Raw genomic sequence first — 25874 nt, forward strand, 5'->3', positions numbered from 1 at the left:
ACAGAGTGAGGCTCCAGCCTACATGGTTTTTGAGAGGCAGAGGTAATGTGACTGCTCTTCTGCTGCTCAGTTCCCACTCTAGGAGATTCCTGGGGCTTTCCTCCCCTTGCCCAGTCATTTTCAGCAACCAGGCAGCTTGTTCACTACAGACCTGATTTTCTTGTGTGTACTCCAGGCTCCCTCTTGCTCTCAGTCTGGCTCCTCAGATCCCACTCAAAAACTTGGAATGGAGTTTTCCCTAAGCAAGCAGTTGAAAAAATGTAGAAGGCTGGATTTGTTCAGGTCACCCTTCCTCATTGCCAGTCCCAATACTAAGCATCATTTTGTGGCTCACTCGTTAAAATAAAGTGAATTGCTGTAAGTTGGGGGATTTGATTTGATTTGTTTTGTTTTGTTTTGGAGACACGGTCTCCGTCCTTTGCCCAGGCACAATTATGGCTCAAAGCAGCTTTGACCTCCTGTACTCAAATGATCTTCCTTCCTTCAGCCTCCCAAATTGCTGTAATTACAGGCATGAGCAGACTGTTGTAGATTTTTAAAGTTTATTTTCATCACATTTAGAAGACATAAGAGAAGTCAGAGATCCAGTAAAATCAAAGATAACTTAAAACTCTTAGAATAGTTTTGTTTGTGTGTTTGTTTGTTTTAATGCTAAAGGAATTGCATTTACAACGAAACTTCATGAAAACTGCGTCTTCCATTATTGCCCCGATTCTGGCATAGACATTGCCCAATTCCTTCCTTCCCTGTCAGGTCCAGCCAGTTCTGGGAATTGCCTCTCTCATCCCTACCTACTCATCTTCCAGTGGTTTTTTTTTTTGCTGTTTCTTGCCTTTCCCCCCAGTCCTTTGCAATGAAAATCAGTTAAGTCCCTATTAGCACAATAAGGCCAGGAATGAGGCTCCAAAACCAAAACTTGCCTAAACAGTGAGGGATCTGTGAACTGCATACATTTATTTTTATTTTCTATTGTACTAAGAAAAACTTCTGATGTACTCTATTAAGTATTTTTTTTTCTCCCCAGAGACACTTTTTTCAAAACTTAGGATCTATTTTAACATATGCCTTCTTGGGAACTGCCATCTCCTGCATCGTCATAGGGTAAGTGAGATTCGGAGCTCAAGTTGCAGGTGGCTGTGGGGTCTGTGAACTGTGTAAGGGATCTAACACTTCTGGGATTCTTGCTTGCTGGGAAAATTGTCTTTTTTTTTTTTTTTTAGTATATCACATATTTGTACATTTTTTTCTGGATTAATTCCGAGGCTTCTGACAAACACAAGGCTTCAAAGCAAACTAGAGGATTGCTGGATTTTCTCTGTGAATTCTGGACTTCTGACTTAGGGAATGTGGATCACTTGCCTTGAATTATGTGAAGTGCATTGCATTCTTCTTTTAGTTTGAATAATGCTGATATGTTCACTGCATTCTTTTTTGTTTTCTGTTGAGGGATCTTACCTGTATTTGGCAGGATTGCAGTAACTATATGCCAAGGGTTTTCTTTCTAAAAGAAAGTTTACAAGACAGCAGTCTGAAACAGATGTGTGCAAATATCAACAGAGTTGCTTAATACTGGGATAGCTTTTCAGTTAACACCCTGTAGAATGCAGACTCTTTTTCATTGTATTTTCTTGATTATGCTACTGAGCCCTAAGTCACACTTTATACACTCTGGCTTGCAGCTCATCATAAAGCAAAATGTGGTCCCAAATGGTGAAGGCAATCCAACCTCTGATAATCCCATCCAATACATTAAAGCTCCACTGCAGAAAAAAAAAAAAAAGTCCAGATACTATGCCTGTGATGATGCAGATGTCTTCAATTTTCTGATACAGTCAACTCTACCCTTGATTTTTACTGTCTACAGCTGTTATAACCCAACACAAGAAACTGATGCTAAAAATACACACAGTTCATGCCTCCACCCCTTCTCTTAGGGAGTTTCTAGTGTGTGTCAGTTGAAGACCAACCAGGTGTCAGGCGGTGTCTTTACTTGTGCCTGTAAGCAGAGGGATTTTGTGTTGCATGCACTGCTAAATTTCTGTTGAGTGGAGACTAGAACAAGTCAGGCTATGTTATATAAAAATATTCACAATGGTTTAAGACAGCGAGAAAATTAAAGATTTTAGCACCTGAAAAGGGAGGTTTGCAAGTGTATAGATTAGGGATCCCCATTAAGTCTGGACACAAGTGGTCTTTAAACTGTGAGTGACCTGAGAGACACAGGGTACTTGACCCTTCTTAAAGCATGTTCTAGGAGGGCTTTTCTGTTCTGTGAGTATGCAATAGCTAAATAGTCACATTTCTAAACTTTGCAGGGGCCTAAGAGATCTATGTAACTACAGCCTCTCATTCTGAAGATGAGACATCTTGAATAGTTAAATAATTGGCTCAGTTTTACCATTTCTGAGAATCAGGGCAATGGTCAAGACAGAACTCAGAACTTCTGCTTCCGATCCAGCAGGTCTTCACTCTCTCTTCCTTTAGCAATTTCTCTTGAATTCCTATACATCCCTATACATTGTTTCTACACATTGAGAGAGGGTTCTGAGACATGTGGACTCACAATAAATGTTCCTTGGTTAATAGTAAAGATTTATTTTAGTGGTTCTGTAATATGGAGTCTTGAAATTTATAATGTATCCAAATTCTAAACTCTTGGACAATGCTGCCAAATTGTAGAATAGTAAGTTTTTATTGTTACCTCATTTCTTTGGTACAACTGGTTTTAAGTATATTTAAGTGCATTTATTTATATTTATATTATATGCTTTCACTATCATGAAAAATCTAAATTCTTTCTTAGATCTTTCGATATCCTTTTTTCAAGAAAGCACCAATATATACTCTGTGTGTGTGTGGGGGGGGGGGGTGGGTATATAACTGCCTTTATCTAAAACATTTCAATTTAATAGATCAAGTGATTTTCATTTACTGGGGTTGAGAACCTATTTTGATTTATTTTAAGACAAGATTTTAAATTGTTGGTTGTCCAACAACTTATAATGGAAAGTCATTTGAATAAAAGAGTAGTCCTAAGAAAAATTTTAGAACGGTGTTCTTAGTTTGAACTGGGTAAAATTTGTAGTTACTTTCTTATTGTGGGTCATTAAAGTACAGAAGGGAAAGATAGCTTAAACATTTTAGAACCTCATCTAGTGAAGTAAGGGAAATCATTGAAATGTTTTAGCTTGAAGATGAAAAGTCAGATTCCTACTTTAGGAAGGTCATTTTGGTAGCTGTGTGAAGGAGAAATTTTAAAGTGGGTACCATTTAAGAGGTAATTTACATAGGCCAGGTTGGAAATGATAAGGGCCTGGACTCAGTTAGTGGCAGAAAAGGTAAATGTGGAGTCATTAGCTTGGTGAAATCTTGGGAGAATATGGCATCACACAGGGCAAGTACGTGAAGTGAGAAGGAAAGAGATCTAGGGAACACCACTATTTTGAAGAAAGAGAAGAGACACTCACAAGGCACCAAGGAGTATTGGACTCGAAAGAAAACCAACACAGCATGTGTTCTGGAAGTCAAAGGAAGAGGAAAAGGGAGGGTCCACAGAACCTAACACAGGAGAGGTCAAATGGGATAGGAATTGTGGTACCAGTGGATTTGACCCCTAGGAGGTAATGGGTGACTTTACACTTGTCTTACGGGCAAAAATGAGGGAAGAGTATTGGCAAGTCCAGTTGTTTTGGGATCCATATGATCAGAAACAAGAATTTACTTTTATGCTGCCAGTCTTGATATATAATTTCAGAACTTCTGAAGAAAAGGGCACATGCTTAAATTCAGATCAAACTGACACTTTTATAACCTGGTAACTTCCATTATATGAGACGCAATCAAACTGTAGAAAATGACTGGCTATATTTTTCTTACAAATAAATGGTGGAAAGAACAACAACAGTTTATAGAGCGCTTGATACGAAACATGCCCTTTTAAAAAGTACTTTATATGGATTACCCATTTAATCCTCAAAATAATCCTATTAAGTAAGTAGATACTATTTATTAACCTCATTTAACAGATGAAACAACTGAGGTTTAAAAAGAGTAACACAGTGGTAAATAATAGAGCTGGGATTAGTAACTAAATCGTTTGGCTCCAGAGTCAAATTCTTAATGCTAAAACCTGCTTTACTTCTGTTTGTTGAATATTAGCACCAAAAAAATGAAATTGTATAAATCAATCAATATTCATTCATCAACATACCACATTTCTTCATTATCCCAGTAGGAGTTCTCATAGACATGGGAGATTTTTATTTGGGAAGTCCATTCAAAAAGAATTCACATTTTTAAGGGATGGCCTGAGTTTATGCAGATATACTCAGACTTGCATGAAATGGGCAGGGGGAACAATTCAGAAGTTAGATCAAACTCTTTGAGAATGATTTCATAGAGGAAGTGGATCCTGGGCAGACCTTTAATGGAGAAGGATAAAGAAGTCAGATTTTCCATGCTATTAAGTGCATTAGTTCTGGTGGGTGCCGGGAACACTGTGCAAGGTTCCAGGATGGAGAGTAGGTTTCATATAGCAGCGCCAGAAATTGTGGGAATGAAAATGCTAGAGTCAGCTGACAAAAGGCCATGAAGTCCAGCATCCAAAATGTATGAGAATGTGAAGGCCATGGAGAGAGACTGTGGAACATGAATAAAACTCAACTAGTGGGCTGTGTGATCTTCTGTAGCTAAGCAATATTGGTTTTAGCTGGACTCAGATACTTTACAGGAATGGAGATCACTGGGTTTATTTGCGTGAACGAGGTCTTTAAGTTTTATTAATTTCATGTCATTTCAGAAATTAGATGTAAACCATTTTTCATATTGCATGGGAAAGTTTAACAATATTCTTTATGGCAAAAAAGTCAAATAAGCCTTTTTTTATTTCAATGATGGATTGCTCTGAAAGAATTCACCTACCTTTTCTAGTACCCTCTCCCACTTTATCACTTGAGAAGTAGTATCTTACATCCATCTCCTTCTAAAAAGAAAAGTCCATGTGTTTGAAATACTTTTGTATTCATGTCCTCCATCTTGGGGGACTGTTATTTGATCTTTGGCTCTATGTCTCCACCCTATACACCATGTGAATGTATCACAATGACAACCTAGCTGAAGCTCACTGTCAGCACATACATTTTGTTCTAAGAACTCATTAGTATCTATGAAATGCTTCTTTTTAAGAGCAACAAAATTTATATTCTCTTAGTTTCTCTGTTAATGAGGAATTAATACAAATTCCACAGTTTCAAAACTATTCGAAGAAAGGGACATTAATCTAAATGATCAGGAATGGAAAATTAATTTTAAGAATACCTCATTTAAAAAATTTCTTTCCATGTGCCAGACAGTGACTTATGCTTTTTACATGTATTATCTCATTTTATCTCATACTACCCCTATGAGGTAAATACTGTTATTATCATCATTTTACATATGAAGATGCTGCAGCTGAGACTTGTCCAAAATTATACAGTAAGTGGTAGTAAATTCAGAGCCAGTCTGACTCTAGAACACATGCTCTTAGAATCTCCTTGTCCTTCTCCTCCTTCTAAAATGACATTTCATGTGTCCTTCAGTATTTCATGAAATGGGCAGTATATATCAGTAATTATATCTGTCTGACAAACCAAGACCTCAATAATTTCAGATTCTTACCTTTATCATTATGGCTAGAAATTATGAAAAATCTAAATATTTCAGAATTGTCTGTGAATATAATTGCAAACAGGAAATCAAACCTGTCTTTTCTTACTGAAGGTGGTTGGAGGGATGGTATGAATCCATTTTACTTGCTTAATGTATTAGTCCATTCTCATGCTCCAGTGAAGAAATACCTGAGACTGGGTAATTTGTAAAGAAAAGAAGTTTAATTGACTCACAGTTCCACATGGCTGGGGAGGCCTCAGGAAACTTACAATCATGGCAGAAAGCACCTCTTCACAGGGGGGCAAGAGAGAGAATGAGAGAAAAGCAGGGAAGAGCCCCTTATAAAACTATTAGATCTCATGAGAACTCACTCACTATCATGAGAATAGCATGGGGTACCACCCCCATGATCTAATCACCTCACAAGGTCCCTCCCCCAACATATGGGGAGTATAATTCAGATTACTATTCAACATGAGATTTTGGGTAGGGACACAGCCAAACCATATCAGCTAGAATGCTGGACTCGGTAACTCACTCAGGAAAACATGGATTTATAAATATTATGAGGTTGTTTATATTATTCATATACACATTCTTGAGAAGTATTGATTTCTTATTGGGCTTCTTGAATAGACACACCATAGGACTGTACCTGTCACCTCTCCCAATCTGTCCATGAGGCATAGAAGTGAGGGGGCTGTGTGGATGCTCTCCCTCTGCCCTCTTGTGTGACATTGTGCCTGCTCAACTGGGGACCTTGAGACCTAAGTGCCTATGGAACAGGTTCTGGAACCTGTTCTTAACTAGGATAGATATGGTGAGTCTCAGTAGTCCGGAAATGCTGACTTCTAAACCTGGATGACGGGACACGTTTACTGGTCTAGAACCCAAACCTGAGGATGTGTCCTTCATAGATGGAGGCCAATCTGTACCTCAGTGCTTTCCTTAAGCTCTAACCCTGGAAAGAGAATGATTTAGAGCAGGGTTTCTAACCCAGGGAAGAGAGACCCTGAAATGGTATGTAGAAGGATTTCAGGGAAGCAGAGAATTTTTCATGGGAGACAGTCTGCACTGATTCCACCATTTGGTCAGATTCTCTAGGAAGCTACAATCCACAAAAGCACAGAACTAGTATGTTTTTCAAGAGCCTGGGCAAAGAGAAAGTAAGGACAGTGAGAATTTTACATATCTTCTTGTTTAGCTAGAACTAAAGGCTTCTCTAGGATGCACTCCGGGTGGCCATAAAGTATGGAGATAGGCATGCTATGATTTTGCCATGTACTGTGAGGTAATAACAATAAACTACTTATTATGTACCTATCTGTGTTCCCAGACTTGGTGGCCGTCCTTTATATATACCTTATAGTGGATGTGCTGAGTTTTAGGGTCAAGAAATAAATTTATTTTTTTAAATATGCCAAATTGTTTTCCGAAGTACTGGTATCAATTTTCCCTCTCAATTTTTGCCAGTCTAGAAAGTATGAAATCACATTTTGTTATATCTTCTTTTGTATTTCCTTGATTGTTAATAAAATTGTTTACATTTTTGCATGATACCTTTTCAAGCTTTTTGTCCACTTTTCTATTGAGTCGTTTTGTCATCTTTTCATTAATTTGCCAGAGTTCTTTATATGTTCTTCATAACAATCTGTACTCATTTATTTCGAAAATGTTTTTTCTTAGTTTGTCTCTTATACTTCATACATGCTTATACATGTATGAAGTATGCATCATCAGAGATGATGTCTTTTTTCTTTTTTTTTTTTTTGATGGAGTCTCACTCTGTCACCCAGGCTAGAGTACAATGGCATGATCTCGGCTCACTGCAACCTCCACCAACCAGGTTCAAGCAATTCTTCTGCCTCAGCTTCCCAAGTAGCTGGGACTTACAGGCATGCACCACCACACTCAGCTAATTTCGTACTTTTAGTAGACACAGGGTTTCACCATGTTGGCCAGGCTGGTCTCGAACTCCTGACCTCAGGTGATCCACCCACCTCGGCCTCCCAAAGTTCTGAGATTACAGGCATGAGCCACCGTGCCTGGTCCATACATGATGTGTTTTAGTGAACAGAAGTTCTTGATTTTAATGTAGTCAAATTTATAAATATTTTCCTGTGTGGTTGGAATTTTTGTATTTTGTTAATAAGTGCCCCCCTACCTCAAAGTCAGAAAGATATTCTCTTCTAAAGTGTTTTAAAGTTGTGCCCTTTACAGTGAATTCATTTTCTGGAAGTGATTTTTGTATACGACACAAAGTTAACATCCAATTAATTATTTTTCCTGCAATGGATAACTAATTACACTAATACCACTTATTGTCTAGCCGTGCCTTTTCTCAGGATCTACAACACCTCTTCTATAATATATTGTGGTATCTGTTTCTAGACTTTTAATTTTATTTTATTGGTTTGTAATCTATCCCTGCACCAATACCATACTTTCAATTATTTTAACTTCATAATAAGTCTGTATGTCTTTTTTTTTTTTTTTTAATTTATTTATTTATTTATTTATTATTATTAAACTTCAAGTTGTAGGGTACATGTGCACAACGTGCAGGTTTGCTACATATGTATACTTGTGCCATGTTGGTGTGCTGCACCCATCAACTCGTCATTTACATCAGGTATAACTCCCAATGCAATCCCTCCCCCCTCCCCCCTCCCCATGATAGGCCCCGGTGTGTGATGTTCCCCTTCCCGAGTCCAAGTGATCTCATTGTTCAGTTCCCACCTACGAGTGAGAACATGCGGTGTTTGGTTTTCTGTTCTTGTGATAGTTTGCTAAGAATGATGGTTTCCAGCTGCATCCATGTCCCTACAAAGGACACAAACTCATCCTTTTTTATGGCTGCATAGTATTCCATGGTGTATATGTGCCACATTTTCTTAATCCAATCTGTCACTGATGGACATTTGGGTTGATTCCAAGTCTTTGCTATTGTGAATAGTGCTGCAATAAACATACGTGTGCATGTGTCCTTATAGCAGCATAATTTATAATCCTTTGGGTATATACCCAGTAATGGGATGGCTGGGTCATATGGTACATCTAGTTCTAGATCCTTGAGGAATCGCCATACTGTTTTCCATAATGGTTGAACTAGTTTACAATCCCACCAACAGTGTAAAAGTGTTCCTATTTCTCCACATCCTCTCCAGCACCTGTTGTTTCCTGACTTTTGAATGATCGCCATTCTAACTGGTGTGAGATGGTATCTCATTGTGGTTTTGATTTGCATTTCTCTGATGGCCAGTGATGATGAGCATTTTTTCATGTGTCTGTTGGCTGTATGAATGTCTTCTTTTGAGAAATGTCTGTTCATATCCTTTGCCCACTTTTGGATGGGGTTGTTTGTTTTTTTCTTGTAAATTTGTTTGAGTTCTTTGTAGGTTCTGGATATTAGCCCTTTGTCAGATGAGTAGATTGCAAAAATTTTCTCCCATTCTGTAGGTTGCCTGCTCACTCTGATGGTAGTTTCTTTTGCTGTGCAGAAGCTCTTTAGTTTGATGAGATCCCATTTGTCAATTTTGGCTTGTGTTGCCGTTGCTTTTGGTGTTTTAGACATGAAGTCTTTGCCCATGCCTATGTCCTGAATGGTACTACCTAGGTTTTCCTCTAGGATTTTTATGGTATTAGGTCTAACATTTAAGTCTCTAATCCATCTTGAATTAATTTTCGTATAAGGAGTAAGGAAAGGATCCAGTTTCAGCTTTCTACTTATGGCTAGCCAGTTTTCCCAGCACTATTTATTAAATAGGGAATCCTTTCCCCATTTCTTGTTTCTCTCAGGTTTGTCAAAGATCAGATGGCTGTAGATGTGTGGTATTATTTCTGAGGACTCTGTTCTGTTCCATTGGTCTATATCTCTGTTTTGGTACCAGTACCATGCTGTTTTGGTTACTGTAGCCTTGTAGTATAGTTTGAAGTCAGGTAGCGTGATGCCTCCAGCTTTGTTCTTTTGACTTAGGATTGTCTTGGAGATGCGGGCTCTTTTTTGGTTCCATATGAACTTTAAAGCAGTTTTTTCCAATTCTGTGAAGAAGCTCATTGGCAGCTTGATGGGGATGGCATTGAATCTATAAATTACCTTGGGCAGTATGGCCATTTTCACGATATTGATTCTTCCTATCCATGAGCATGGTATGTTCTTCCATTTGTTTGTGTCCTCTTTGATTTCACTGAGCAGTGGTTTGTAGTTCTCCTTGAAGAGGTCCTTTACATCCCTTGTAAGTTGGATTCCTAGGTATTTTATTCTCTTTGAAGCAATTGTGAATGGAAGTTCATTCCTGATTTGGCTCTCTGTTTGACTGTCACTGGTGTATAAGAATGCTTGTGATTTTTGCACATTAATTTTGTATCCTGAGACTTTGCTGAAGTTGCTGATCAGCTTAAGGAGATTTTGGGCTGAGACAATGGGGTTTTCTAAATATACAATCATGTCGTCTGCAAACAGGGACAATTTGACTTCTTCTTTTCCTAACTGAATCCCCTTGATTTCTTTCTCTTGCCTGATTGCCCTAGCCAGAACTTCCAACACTATGTTGAATAGGAGTGGTGAGAGAGGGCATCCCTGTCTTGTGCCAGTTTTCAAAGGGAATTTTTCCAGTTTTTGCCCATTCAGTATGATATTGGCTGTGGGTTTGTCATAAATAGCTCTTATGATTTTGAGGTACGTTCCATCAATACCGAATTTATTGAGCGTTTTTAGCATGAAGGGCTGTTGAATTTTGTCAAAAGCCTTTTCTGCATCTATTGAGATAATGATGTGGTTCTTGTCTTTGGTTCTGTTTATATGCTGGATTATGTTTATTGATTTGCGAATGTTGAACCAGCCTTGCATCCCAGGGATGAAGCCCACTTGATCATGGTGGATAAGCTTTTTGATGTGCTGCTGAATCCGGTTTGCCAGTATTTTATTGAGGATTTTTGCATCGATGTTCATCAGGGATATTGGTCTAAAATTCTCTTTTTTTGTTGTGTCTCTGCCAGGCTTTGGTATCAGGATGATGTTGACCTCATAAAATGAGTTAGGGAGGATTCCCTCTTTTTCTATTGATTGGAATAGTTTCAGAAGGAATGGTACCAGCTCCTCCTTGTACCTCTGGTAGAATTCAGCTGTGAATCCATCTGGTCCTGGACTTTTTTTGGTTGGTAGGCTATTAATTATTGCCTCAATTTCAGAGCCTACTATTGGTCTATTCAGGGATTCAACTTCTTCCTGGTTTAGTCTTGGAAGAGTGTAAGTGTCCAGGAAATTATCCATTTCTTCTAGATTTTCCAGTTTATTTGTGTAGAGGTGTTTATAGTATTCTCTGATGGTAGTTTGTATTTCTGTGGGGTCGGTGGTGATATCCCCTTTATCATTTTTAATTGCGTCGATTTGATTCTTCTCTCTTTTCTTCTTTATTAGTCTTGCTAGTGGTCTGTCAATTTTGTTGATCTTTTCAAAAAACCAACTCCTGGATTCATTGATTTTTTGGAGGGTTTTTTGTGTCTCTATCTCCTTCAGTTCTGCTCTGATCTTAGTTATTTCTTGCCTTCTGCTAGCTTTCGAATGTGTTTGCTCTTGCTTCTCTAGTTCTTTTAATTGCGATGTTAGAGTGTCAATTTTAGATCTTTCCTGCTTTCTCTTGTGGGCATTTAGTGCTATAAATTTCCCTCTACACACTGCTTTAAATGTGTCCCAGAGATTCTGGTATGTTGTATCTTTGTTCTCATTGGTTTCAAAGAACATCTTTATTTCTGCCTTCATTTCGTTATGTACCCAGTAGTCATTCAGGAGCAGGTTGTTCAGTTTCCATGTAGTTGAGCGGTTTTGATTGAGTTTCTTAGTCCTGAGTTCTAATTTGATTGCACTGTGGTCTGAGAGACAGTTTGTTATAATTTCTGTTCTTGCACATTTGCTGAGGAGTGCTTTACTTCTGATTACGTGGTCAATTTTGGAGTAAGTACGATGTGGTGCTGAGAAGAATGTATATTCTGTTGATTTGGGGTGGAGAGTTCTATAGATGTCTATTAGGTCTGCTTGCTGCAGAGATGAGTTCAATTCCTGGATATCCTTGTTAACTTTCTGTCTCGTTGATCTGTCTAATGTTGACAGTGGAGTGTTGAAGTCTCCCATGATTATTGTATGGGAGTCTAAGTCTCTTTGTAAGTCTCTAAGGACTTGCTTTATGAATCTGGGTGCTCCTGTATTGGGTGCATATATATTTAGGATAGTTAGCTCTTCCTGTTGAATTGATCCCTTTACCATTATGTAATGGCCTTCTTTGTCTCTTTTGATCTTTGATGGTTTAAAGTTTGTTTTATCAGAGACTAGTATTGCAACCCCCGCTTTTTTGTGTTCTCCATTTGCTTGTTAAATCTTCCTCCATCCCTTTATTTTGAGCCTATGTATGTCTCTGCATGTGAGATGGGTCTCCTGAATACAGCAGACTGATGGGTCTTGACTCTTTATCCAGTTTGCCAGTCTGTGTCTTTTAATTGGAGCATTTAGTCCATTTACATTTAAGGTTAAGATTGTTATGTGTGAACTTGATCCTGCCATTATGATATTAACTGGTTATTTTGCTCGTTAGTTGATGCAGTTTCTTCCTAGCCTTGATGGTCTTTACATTTTGGCATGTTTTTGCAATGGCTGGTACCGGTTGTTCCTTTCCATGTTTAGTGCTTCCTTCAGGGTCTCTTGTAAGGCAGGCCTAGTGGTGACAAAATCTCTAAGCATTTGCTTATCTGTAAAGGATTTTATTTCTCCTTCACTTATGAAACTTAGTTTGGCTGGATATAAAATTCTGGGTTTAAAATTCTTTTCTTTAAGAATGTTGAATATTGACCCCCACTCTCTTCTGGCTTGAAGAGTTTCTGCCGAGAGATCTGCTGTTAGTCTGATGGGCTTCCCTTTGTGGGTAACCCGACCTTTCTCTCTGGCTGCCCTTAAGATTTTTTCCTTCATTTCAACTTTGGTGAATCTGGCAATTATGTGTCTTGGAGTTGCTCTTCTCGAGGAGTATCTTTGTGGCGTTCTCTGTATTTCCTGGATTTGAATGTTGGCCTGCCCTGCTAGGTTGGGGAAGTTCTCCTGGATGATATCCTGAAGAGTGTTTTCCAACTTGGTTCCATTTTCCCCCTCACTTTCAGGCACCCCAATCAGACGTAGATTTGGTCTTTTTACATAATCCCATACTTCTTGCAGGCTTTGTTCATTTCTTTTTCTTCTTTTTTCTTTTGGTTTCTCTTCTCGCTTCATTTCATTCATTTGATCCTCCATCGCTGACATTCTTTCTTCCAGTTGATCGAGACGGTTACTGAAGCTTGTGCATTTGTCACGTATTTCTCGTGCCATGGTTTTCGTCTCTTTCATTTCGTTTGTGAGCTTCTCTGCATTAATTACTCTAGCCATCAATTCTTCCACTTTTTTTTCAAGATTTTTAGTTTCTTTGCGCTGGGTACGTAATTCCTCCTTTAGCTCTGAGAAATTTGATGGACTGAAGCCTTCTTCTCTCATCTCGTCGAAATCATTCTCCGTCCAGCTTTGATCCATTGCTGGCGATGAGCTGCGCTCCTTTGCCGGGGGAGATGCGCTCTTATTTTTTGAATTTCCAACTTTTCTGCCCTGCTTTTTCCCCATCTTTGTGGTTTTATCTGCCTCTGGTCTTTGATGATGGTGATGTACTGATGGGGTTTTGGTGTAGGTGTCCTTCCTGTTTGATAGCTTTCCTTCTAACAGTCAGGATCCTCAGCTGTAGGTTGTAGCTGTAGGAGATTGCTTGAAGTCCACTCCAGACCCTGTTTGCCTGGGTATCAGCAGCAGAGGCTCAGTTGAAAATGCAGAAATCGCCGGTCTTCTGTGTCGCTCGCGCTGGGAGTTGGAGACTGGAGCTGTTCCTATTCGGCCATCTTGCTCCCGCTTTTCCCTCTAAGTATTTTTCTTAGGGACCCACTTACATATGAGCACGAGGAGACATGTATAAGGATATTTGTAGCAACACTATTCACAATAGCAAAAACTGGGAAAATCTCAGATTCTATTAACAGAATAGGTAGATAAATTGACGTAATATTACACAGCAGTGAAAAACAGTGAAATAAAGTCATCTATGATGACATGGATAAATTTTAAAAGCAATGTAAAATAAACAAATCAAGTCCTGTAATATCACATATGATATGGTATCTTTTCAAAATGTTCACAGATGACCAAGATTAAACCATTCTGTTTAAGCATGCAAGCATGTATGCAGGTGTGAAGGTATATATGCATGTATGTAGTAAGTAAGGGAATTAAAACAAAATTCAGTGGTATGATTATTTCCGGGGGAGAGGCAAAAGAATGGAATGAAAAGAAACAAATAAAGGGAAGTGATTGATAATGTTCTGGCTTGTGGGTTGGGGTGTGTTTCTAGGTATTCAAAATACTATTACAACTTATAACTCTATATCTTCTATATATTCTCTTGCATGTATCCATTATATTAAAAAGAAAATAAGAGAGACAACGAGTGAAAGGAGCTATTTAGTAGATTTATAAAACTCTGATTATGTTGCTGACTTCCATTTCTGGGAAACTCTGATTCTTCTGTTGTTTTTGTCTGTGTGTTTTAATAAGAACAACTGGGGTTGGCAGGCAGCAGCAGAGAGGAAAAAGTGCCAAGAGTGATGTCGCCAGTATTCCTGGTCAGTTCTAATCAGCTGCGGAGTCGCTGTCTTTTCATTCTCTTTTCCCAGCTGTCTTCATCTTCTTCTTGTTTCTCGCCTCTCCCTTCCCTTCTCTCTGAACCATGTCTTCTTCACTGCCCCTGGAGCCTATGTCTGGGCTGCTGCTCTCTATGATTCCGTTTTCAGCCAGCTGCAAAACAGCAGAGCTTAGGGAAGCTGTGTTGACTTAGGCTGGAAGGCCCCATGCTTCCTCTGTGCATTCATGTACTCTCTGGATTCTGAATGGGCACAGTAATAGCTGCCACTGGTGTCAAAGGGAAAAATAAATATACTGCTGCCCCGACAGAGCCAAATAAGACAAAATAATCTCTAATCTGTCAAATACAACCCAAGCTGCATAGCAGTGTGGTTTCTCATATGCATATCACAGCATGCGTGGGCTGCATTTCTGGCAGCAGAGAGGAGAGTGAAGTTTCGGAAAAAGAAACAAAAGGTAGAATGGAGAGGACTGTGGAGATCATCAGAGATGTAGTTTAGAGGTGAAAGAGGTGAAGCCATCAGAGCTGTGTGAGCCCGTGCATCATTCACCAATCCAGCCGCCTATCACAACCTTGGAGATGTTAGAATAAGAATAACAGTACAGGAGAGAGAAAAAAATGAAGCAAGTCCCGAGGGAATTAAAAAAGGGGAACAAATACTAACTCCAAATTAGGAAATGTTGAAAAATGATATGTAAGATTGTTGTGGTATAAAAGAAAAATGCCTAATAACATAAGAAAAATGTGTAAGAATAATTGAAAAAGACTCTATTCTGAAGGAGAATTTATCTGAGAAGTCTTATTATTAAACAACCTATCCTAAGGATTCCAAATATGAGATTCCTTTTAAATGAAATATTCAAGTCTTGGAATTACTCAGCTCACCTTTATTCTTCAGTACCCTCAGACATAGTCATTTTCTTTTCTTGATTTGACCAAAATCTGATGGCCTTTGTTCCAACCAAGTTACAGTAAATGTGACTGTGCTTCTACACACACGATCACACACATCAATTCCATTCAGAAAAGGTAAAAATAAAATCAGGGGAGTATATCAATTATCTATTTCTATGTCACAAACTACCTCCAAAACTTAATGGGCTTAAGACGACAATTGTTTTATTAGCTCACAATTCTGTGGCTCAACAATTTAGGTTGGGCTCAGCTGGGCAGTTCTGTGGTTCTTATCTGAGGTCACCCATGTGACCACTGTCATCCAGTTCCTTGACTGGGATGGATGGTCTAAGATGGGCCCACTCACCTATCTGGTGATTGGTTCTGACTGTTGGCTGATTGTTCTGGGGGGCACAGGTGGGATTGTTCATCTTTAATCCATGTAGCTTCTCATTCCCCAGTGGCTTCTTCATATGGTGCTCACACGTCAGCATTCCAAGAGAGTGGGGACAGAAATGCAAGGCCTCTTGAGGTCCAGTCTCAGAAGCCAGACAACTTTGCTCTCACTACCTTGTATTGGTCAAGTTATCACAAGGGCAGCTGAGGTTCAATACATAGGGAAATAGGCTCCACCTCTTCCTGGGAAGTACAATAATGTCACATTGCAAAAAGGTAGGCATACAGGGAGGGGAAGGATGATCGTAGCTGTCTTAATTCAGGCTGCTATAACATACCACTACCATAGACTGGTGTCTTATAAACAATAGATATTTATTTCTCACAGCTCTGGAGTCTAGAAGCCTTAGATCAGGATGTTGGTGTGGTAAGGTTCTGGTGAGGGCCCTTTTCACAATTGCAAATGAACAACTTCTAGCATATCTTTGCATGGTGGAAAGAAGATGTGAGAGTTCTCTGGCATCCTTTTTATAAGGGCACTAATCTCATTCATGAGGGCTTATAACCTAATTACTTCCCAAAGGCCCTACCTCCTAATAAAATCAGCTTGGGTGTTAGGATTTCAGTATAATAATTTTGGGGTGACACAAGCATTTATTCCATCACAGTTGCCATCTTTGCAAATAATCTACCATAAGAAGGGACTATCAAATATCTTCAGAGATATCAAGGTAAGAGATTGCATGATTCATGCCTGTAATCCCAGCACTTCGTGAGGCTGAAGCAGGTGGATCACTTGAGCCCAGGAGTTAGAGACCAGCCAGGGCAACATGGTAAAACCCCCCTTCTCTAAAAAAAATAAAAAAATTAAAAAAAATTAAAAGTTTGTAAGAAAAGAAAGAAAATAGGACTTGGAACCTAATGTGAAACCTATGGCTACAAAAATGAAACATGCCAGAGTATCAAGTCGACCATAAAAGGGCTAATTCACTGGCCTCTTCCATTAGACATCCTGACATTCCAGAACGAGTATACAGTGAATTCCTCCCCTTTTGACTTAAGTGGTCTCTTTAGCACTATTTTATAATGTTCTTTGTTTGAGTATAAAATTTGTGTGAGAAAACATAAACCTAAAAGAAAGGGATATAGAGAGCATGACTCACTAAGTTTTTATGGTACCAAAGCAAAGGGTATTCACGGAAACTTGACCTCAGATCAGCTGGAATGGGGAGCGATGGGAAAGTTTTATTTAAGTTGATCACTTCAGTTGATCTTTTTACCACCAGCGATGCAGAGAATGTGGAGGTGTGGCCATATTAGCTGTAATTGCAGCGACATCTCTGCTGAGGGAATCTCTTCCGTGACTGCATTTTTCTTATCAATGGCAATTGTGTGAACTCTGGTTTGCATCTGTGTGTGTCTGGCTGGTGCTGGTGCTTTGGGAAAGGATGGAGCTTTGGGGATGGTGAAAGCTTGATATTGGCATCCTATTTACTTTTCTTAAACAGTTGAAGGGAGGTAAGTTTAAGGAGCTATGCCATATGGCCTTTATTACGCCTTTCCTGGGCCTTGGAGAGTAACTTAAACATGAAAATTCATGAATCTTTCAGCAAACTATAAACTACAATATTACCCAAACTGTCAAACATAATCGTTTGCTCCTCTCTATTCTCTTTTCCTTTCCACCCCCAGAGGTAAATCTGATTCTGAATTTTATTATATTTTTTTTGATGTGGTTTAGAGCTTTATGAAAATAGTATTATATTCTGTGTTGCTAAGCCATTTTCATTTTTTTCCACTTATGATTTTTATAAGATTCATCCGTGTTATAGTTTTAGCTGTAGTTCATCCACTTTAGGTTGATAATATACAAATATGTGAATATTCCATACTTTACCTATTGTCCTATTGATCAAGTGGTAAGTCAATAAGTGCTGTGCCAGGGTAGGACTGTGAGACTACACTTAGGGTCTGGGGAAATGACCCCTCATCTGAGACCTTAAATTTATTTCAAAAAGAGGGAACCAGGCAAAGATACGGGAGAAGGTATCCAGGCAGAGGGAAGGCATGTGGGAGGGGAGCAGCAAGGTAGAGCCTCAGTGTTACCTGTTGTTCAAGGAGGCCAGAGTATGGGTAGCAGCGAGTAAGAGATAAAGATGGAGTAGAGGGCGGTGACAGCTCAGTACTTAAGACCTGTGTTCTGCAGTTTCGACTTTCAAAAGCACGTATCTTCTGTTTAGCATCCTATAGCCTGCATCCTACCCTGTAGGTTGTAGGATGCTAAACAGAGGATACACACTTTTAACAGTTGTTCTGACCAGACAATGAAAATGGATATAAGGTAGCCAAGGCAGGAAGCAATATAACAGTTAGGAGGTTATGAAAGTTTGAACCTGGATGCTACTTGGTTGGATCTGAGAGCTGTTTGAATGATGGAACTGACAGAATGTGGCTTTGGATCAGATTTAGAGCAATTAGAACCATCATGGGCAACTATCAAATTTCTGGCTTCAGCCATAAGTTCATTCTGGCTTTGATTGTCAAATATATCACAATTTGGGCCTCACGTACTATTTCTTTCCATCCTTTATGTTCCCTACTAGGTTTAGCCTCTTAGTTATCATTTCTTTGCTTTTAATCAATAACTTTTAATTGTCAAATGAATCGATGAATTCATAAAAAGATTTATAAAATGCATATCCTTTCACTGACAAAGAGATAGTAGAAATAACAAAAGTGACAACAAGAGCTAGCTCTTTAGGTGCATTTTTTTGGTGTGCTTGGCCTTAAACTGACCATTCAGCATTCATTATCTCACTTAATCTTCACAATAAACAGTAGAGATGGGTAATTCTTATTGTGCCCTTTTTGTAAGTGAGAAAGCTGAGGCTCAAATTGCTTAGGCAACTTTTCCAAAGTGTGACTGACTCCAGAGCTTGTAAGCTAAACTTACTCTTGCAATTTAAATTGCACCCTCGGACCAACAGCATCAGTGGCACCAGGAGCCTGTTAGAAATGCAGTTTCAAGCCTCACCCCAGAGCTCCTGAATCTTTATCTGCATATTAACAAGAGCCTTAGGTAATTCCTAGGCACACTAAAATTTGCTATCCTGCACTCTCAACCTACTAGAGAGATTTAATACCTTACTTAGGATTTAGTACAGACAGACTATAGGAATGAAGATAATTTTAACCAGCATTTAATCCATATTATCCAGGCATCAATGAAACTAAACCAAATCAATTAATTGTATAATTCATATCCATAAGATTTATATGGCTGTGTCTGTGTACATATCTGGGTCAAATGTTGTATGTGAATCATATAGAAGATAATTGGTAGAATACTGTTAGGCACTTAGAACCATCACAGTGAGAAATGTCCAGTGTTCTGGTCTAAGGATTTTAGCGCTTCCAGTATGGTAGGTGTTCAGCCTGATTTAGCAATTATACTCTAATGTCATTAAAATGAAATGGCCCCAATAAAAAGGAATAGAAGTCAATCTTAACTATAGCTCTGCGATGCTTTATTGCTCTATTTCACCCATACTTACTAATTCCCACTGCATGAGAGGTAGCTGTAAAGAAAGTTTCCAAAAGGCAAGCTACATTATCAACAGAATCATGAACATGAATGATGGCATCATTGCCTTAGCATTGATGAATAATTGTAATCTTGAAGGTCATTGCTGCTAGATTATATAGGTTCCTACAATCTTTTGTTTTCATCTAATTCTTGACTATTTGCCCTGGGGTTGCATGTGTTTCCTCTAAAAATGTAAGCATGATTTCAACACCTATATGAATTTGTTCTCATTTTACTGGATTTTTCTTGGAACCTCTGTTACAGTGGTTTGTGAAGTAGCCTACTCAATCTTTTCTTCAGCTTGTCATGGATACTATATTACCTCCTCAAATAAGTTCTGCAACGTATGAGAAATATTGACTACAATGATAACAATTGCCTGCATTTATTGAGCATTTACTTTGTGCCAGCCACTACTGTGCCCTTTATATGTGTTGAATTCATTTACTCCCCTAACTCCTCATTTAAAGATTTTTCTCATCAAGAGAACAGGTATTTATTTCTATAATAAAAATTTCCCCAATTTTCTTTTATTGAAACAATTTCCCAATTTTTCGTTAGAATATTAAAGAGGTTAGCAAGGTATTTTATAGGTATTTTTATTACTAGAATAGACTCTTACAGAGTATTTTGTTAGTTTACATTAAAAACTTAGCATTCTTAAGCAAGAGTGTCCACATAGAATGTACAATGCAAATAGTGAACCCTAATGTAAACTATGGCCTTTAATTAGTAATAATGTACCAATATTGGCTTATAAATTATAACACATGTACCACACTAATTAATGCAAGATGTTAATAATAGAGGAAATGGGGTGAGAGAGTATGTGGGGACATGTTTTCAATACTTTCTTCTTAATTCCATACATAGGGATGTATTTTGAGTACTTTCTGCTTAATTTTTCTGTAAGCCTAAAACAACTAAAAAATATAAAGTATGTTAATTTTAAAAAGAATGTTTATATTATAAATTTTGTACACAATGTCTTTCTTTGACAGCAAATAGTATATACCAGATATTTCCTATGACCCTATTGCTCCAACACTGGATGAAAATGGAAGATTCTCAGCCCCTCTGTGAATCTAGGACTCTGTCCACTTGGCCAGTTTTCATGGCAGCACCTTGGTTGACCAGTCATCCCCAACACTGTAGAAGGCAGGCACTAGACAGCCATTGAGAAACTTACCCTCTGATTAGCATCATATGGTGGCTCCCTTTCAAATCCCTTAGAATATGTGTTATAAGGACAATGCTTTCTTAACTGCCCATGTTTAACCTTATATCTTCCATTTTGCAGAATGGTATTAGCCCTCTTGAGGTTTGCTTTTCCTCTTTCAGTGTCCAAACGACACTATAAACACAGCTATGATTGGATAAAAACTTTTCATGAGTGATCCTTTTGTATCATCAATCCCCAATTGACTGCAATTCATAATTCTATTTCTGAAGCTAATTTTCTCCATCGTTATGATCATAATATCTTCATTGAATTTTTTGGTTGCATGTAATGTGCTAGTGTCTTCTTCCCTCCAAATACTAACAATCATGTCATCACCTGTTACTAATTGGTTCTATCTGGTCTTACATGCTGTTCGTTTCAGGTTTGCTTATGTGTCTAGTTTTTCCTATTGATTTTTTATAATTTGGCATTCCTTCACTGGGCTCTTCTCTATCCAGGCAAATCTATGTCTTCCAACATATGTAGATAAATTGCTTACATGATTGTGAAGGTGTTACTCTTAATTTGCAGCAAAAAGATATCTATTCTAGGTTACAAATTTAAGCCCTCCACAGAAATCAATAACCTGATTATTTTACAGGTTATCCATTGAGCGCCACAGGGCTAAATACAATTACAGCCTTATCCCAGCACACAGAAATAGAGAGTGTAGGAAAAGGTCAACATTACCTCTAAGAGTACAAAGTAAATGGAGACTCATTTGCAAGAACGTAAGTGTTTATTGTGGTTAGCACATGCTTTAGGAAATAATTTCACTTCAAGACCTTACTGCATACATAGGAAGTCTACTCTAATGTTAGAAATGTAGGCAAAATATATCTTTGCCCTCTTCACAATGTGTTTTCACATAGCTCACCATATTTGCATTTTACAACTATGTGAGATAGGCAGGGGCAGGAATTATCATACTTTATGCATTTTAAAACTGAGGATTAGGCTCAGTGTGGTGACTCACACTTGTAATGCCAGCACTTTGGGAGGCCGAAGTGGACGGATCACCTGAGGTCAGGAGTTCGAGAGCAGCCAACATGGTAAAACCCTGACTCTACTAAAAATACAAAAATACAAAAATTGGCCGGGCACGGCGGTGCATGCCTGTAATCCCAGCTACTCCAGAGGCTGAGGCAGGAGGATTGCTTGGACCCAGGAGGAGGAGATTGCAGTGAGCCGAGATCGTGCCACTTCACACCAGCCTGGGCAACAGGGTGAAACTCCATCTCAGAAAACAAAACAAAACAAAACAAACTGAAAATTAAAGAAGTTAAATTACTTTTTCAAATACTATTAGTTAATGTTTGTCAAATGGAAAAGAATATCATTTATTCTAATTCTTAGATCTCTACAAATGCTTTTCATACTAGGTTAAGAGGCCTACCCTCCCTTGAAGCTGACTGTCCTATTAATCACTCAAAACAACAGTAAAGTTTGAGACGTACGATAGATGTGATAAATAATAACAGTATAATATATGAATTTTTAAACATAGATTATTTCAATTGCCCATTAATCCAGCTGGGATAGAAAGCTTCCCCATAAGACATCCCTGAGCAAGATTCAGAAATTATTATAAATCCAGTGAAATTGTTTAGGACACTAGAGGTATAACTTTGTGTCATTGAAAGAATCTAACATTGGTAATAGCACTCTGTTCACAGAAGTTTGGAGAATTGAATGTGGGTAATCTCTAGAGAAAATTACATACACAGAGCATGCAAGTCAACCAGCATTAACTCACTCAATTGCAGCCCAAATTATACTCTTCAGGAGCTGGGTCTCTAATCTTTTCTTAGACTCAACTGATCTATTACTTCCATTGATGTGCAGTTCAGCTTGGTTACTTCCAGTGAATAACCTTTTGTAAGGAAATTGGTTTTCCTGTTGGAAGAAAAGGTACATAAATCTCCCCAAAGGTTTATCTCTTTTTCCTTCTAAATTTAACTAGTTTTCCATATATCTGATTAGGAAAATACAGCTACTTATAAAGATATTTTCTTACATGGTTTCCAGATGACTCCTAACCCTCCTTTTTTTTCTTCCTTCTTGCCTTCTAGTTGTATGAGATTACAAGAGATGTACTTAGGCATTGATACACAGTTCTGAAAAACATCTTTGCTTTCATTCCCCCTGTATTAAAGAATTCCACTATTTGCCATAGTGAAATTGCTGTGAGATATTTGTTTTAAACTTCCGAAAAATAAATGGGACTTCAGTTAAACTTTGAGTAGTTACTAGCTATTCAGATAGTTGAAACATATTTTGAGTAGTGTTAATACACTTCAGACAATTTAGTTGAGAGCATACATCAAAGTTTGTTACAAGACTGTAACAAGACGGGAAAAAGGCCATTAGTACAATCTTACTGATAGTGTTGTCTGTAGACCAGTGCTCGTCTGTAAGCTCGGTGCTCCCAGATTGGGAGGAATAAGTACAAAACCTGAGAATACGCATTTAAAAACATTCACAGTGATTGAAGTCATTCTGTGTCTGTTAAATTTAATAATAAAAGATTTGCACTTATATCTTGTAATGTAAAAATGCCATTGATTCAGCATCTCTCTCTCTGTTTTTTTTTTTTTGCATTTTATAAAAGTATCAGTGATGGGCTGGGCACGGGGCTCATGCCTGTAATCCCAACAGTTTGGGAGACCAAAGCAGGCAGATCACGAGGTCAGAATTTCGAGACTGGCCTGACCAACATGGTGAAACCCCATCTCTACTAAAAATACAAAAATTAGCCAGGTGTGGTGGCATGTACCTGTAATCCCAGGTACTCAGGAGGCTAAGGCAGGAGAATTGCTTGAACCCGGGAGGCTGAGGTTGCAGTGAACGGAGATCACGCCACTGCACTCCAGCCTGGGTGACAGAGCGAGACTCTGTCTCAAAAACAAAGTATCAGTGACAATAGTTTGGAAATAATGATACTAATTAATAAATTAATTAATGCCCCTTCACCAGAGAGAGTTTGCGAAACAGTGCTGAGGGAGGCCAATTCAAAGATTTCCTCATGGTAGGTGCATTTCATTTAGAAAAAGACAGGAATTAGAAAATCATTTTTAGTTTATGGCTTTAAAAAGTTTAAAGTTCATTAGATAGATCACTAGGTACATAAATAGTTCACTAGGTAAATAGTTTCTCAGAACAAATCTTCATTCTGTGCAAGTTAATCAGAAAATTAAACATTTTTAAGTGATGGCATTTTTTCTCTAGAAGGGAGTTTTTCATTAAAAAAAGATTCTGACTCAGATAAACTTTGATCAAGATTTTATTTTACTGGAGTCAGGGAGAAGAGAGAGTCTGATACTTAGAATTTGGGTTACCTCCATTTCTTCCTGTCTTAAATTCTATGTGGACTAAGTTTGTTTGAGGCAGCTGATCTTCGAGTAACTCTGATTGTCCAGTTTTAAATAAAAATGGCTATTTTTAGGAAGAGCCCAGTAAAACGGGGTTTCATTCATAATCTCTGTGATGGGTACTTCAATACCAGGCTGGTATTTCTGAGAGACAATGGGGTCAGAAAAGAGGCCACAAAATGCCCTTTAGTGACTCTATTTGTTCTCCCTAAGACCCAAATTAACATATCTTTCATCAGATAGATATTCAGCTCCCAAATGTAAATTATTTGCCTCCACAAAAGATAATTTTTATATGGAGAATATATTATACCATTCCCCTAATTGAATTCATGAAATTCTTGTGATAGGAAGTGTTCACAATTTAAAATCTTTTTAAAATAAACATATATGGGAATACATTCTCCTCCATCAAAGCAATATTCCAACCATGATTATATGTGAAATACATTCATGTGTCAAAGGGGAAATAAAATATTGCTTTAGAACATTATTTAAGGTAGAAAAGAATTCTGTTCTAGTAAAATAACCTGCCTTTATAGAGTTTCCTTGATTTTTAAGTTAATACCTAATTATATTTGAGTCTTTTTCATTTTGTTAATTTCAGTTTTAGTCATTTTCTCCAATTAGACAATTTATAAAATCCTTCTCTATACAGTTATAAAAATAGCTTTTATTTTGAATGGCATATTGCCCACTCTCTCACTTTCAAAAAAAGGGGAAAGAATATCACAAATTATATTTCTTAGAATGAAAGAGTTGATTTTATAGTGCATTAGAGTTTGTTTTCATAACCTGCTTCACTGTTTAGATTTAATATTTTCTCACTAGTCTATAACTCCACTGTATCAGTCCATTAAATCACTATCAAGAACATCACAGTCCTGGGGGTAAATGCCCTTAACAAGATTTGGTTTGAATAGATGAAGGAAAAATTCTATTATTGACCCAAAGATTGAGAGTGCTGTTAATAATGACCTTTCTATCTATTCCTTTCTAAGAGTAGGAATAGTACACAGTTTGTTATTATATGTGTTAAAATCTTGCCAGACTGCCAATATTTTAAATAAACACATATTTGGAGAAAGCAGAAAACAATCATAAATTAGGCCAGAAAACTCTGGTGTTTTAGATACAAAGAATATACTTTTAAATTTTGAGGGTGACATATTTTATTTAGAACATGATAAAGAACACGTGCGTTTCTTCAGTGTCCCAAGGATTTGCATATAAGCCAGATTCATAGCACAAAACCAATTGATAAAATTATCCCAGTGCTTTTTAACCACTAACACCCATGCAGAGTTGAAGCTAGATTTTAATGGTTCTTAAAGGCACCACAGTGTGTTATTGTAAGTTTAAATTTCAAGATTGTTTCAAAGTTAACAATCTCTTTGCCTACTGGAAAGAAAAGTTGGAACTTTAAAAAAAGGTCTGTTCCAATAAGCAGATGTGAAAAGCCATTTTGGTAAAATTATTTGCGGATTTCAGAGTCAACTACACCCTAAACATGTGAAGAATGAAGTGTGGATTATATTAAAATAGATGTTAAACAGGAGGGGGCAACTATCACCACCTAGGAAGCTAAAGTTCCGTTCCAAAATCAACAGAATGAAACCGTTGCACCCGGTAAATGGTGCACCACCTGCAGCTCAGCAGCCATTGGCTTTTATATTGCGCCCTCTGGTGGGAAAATTTATAAATCACAATTTTAACAGTTAAACTGACTCAGTAAGACTGTCGTTTCTCATGTCAGGGCTTTATGGCTTTGGGTATAATCAAACTTCAATCTAAGGGAAAGTACATGACAACTTTTCCAGACAGAGTTGACTTAGGTATTAACTAATGCAACCTCTTGATTTTTCCTGGAGATAATTAATGAGTATTGAGACTTGAAAGAAGTGAACTATTTATTATTCAGTTTCCTGAGTCCCAGGTAAGATATTAATTACTGAATACCTACTAAGTGCCAAACACTATATAAGCATTGGTTCATTTAATCTCATCCGTTCTGATTTGAGTCTAATCCTTTTCCTCTTCATTTTCTGATATTT

The 25874-nt window shown here is 37.9% G+C and overlaps 1 protein-coding gene across 1 annotated transcript in view; it reads left to right on the top strand.

Moving 5' to 3' along the window:
- Positions 1–25874, top strand: part of SLC9A9 (solute carrier family 9 member A9) — a 592312-nt gene that overhangs the window by 51930 nt on the left and 514508 nt on the right. The window contains exon 4 of the mRNA XM_008008833.3: positions 1025–1101. Within this exon, the coding sequence (XP_008007024.1) occupies positions 1025–1101 (77 nt within the window). The remainder of the gene's footprint in view (positions 1–1024; positions 1102–25874) is intronic.

This window comes from Chlorocebus sabaeus, chromosome 15 (genome assembly GCF_047675955.1).
Source record: "Chlorocebus sabaeus isolate Y175 chromosome 15, mChlSab1.0.hap1, whole genome shotgun sequence".
NCBI classification, from domain to species: Eukaryota; Metazoa; Chordata; class Mammalia; order Primates; family Cercopithecidae; genus Chlorocebus; species Chlorocebus sabaeus.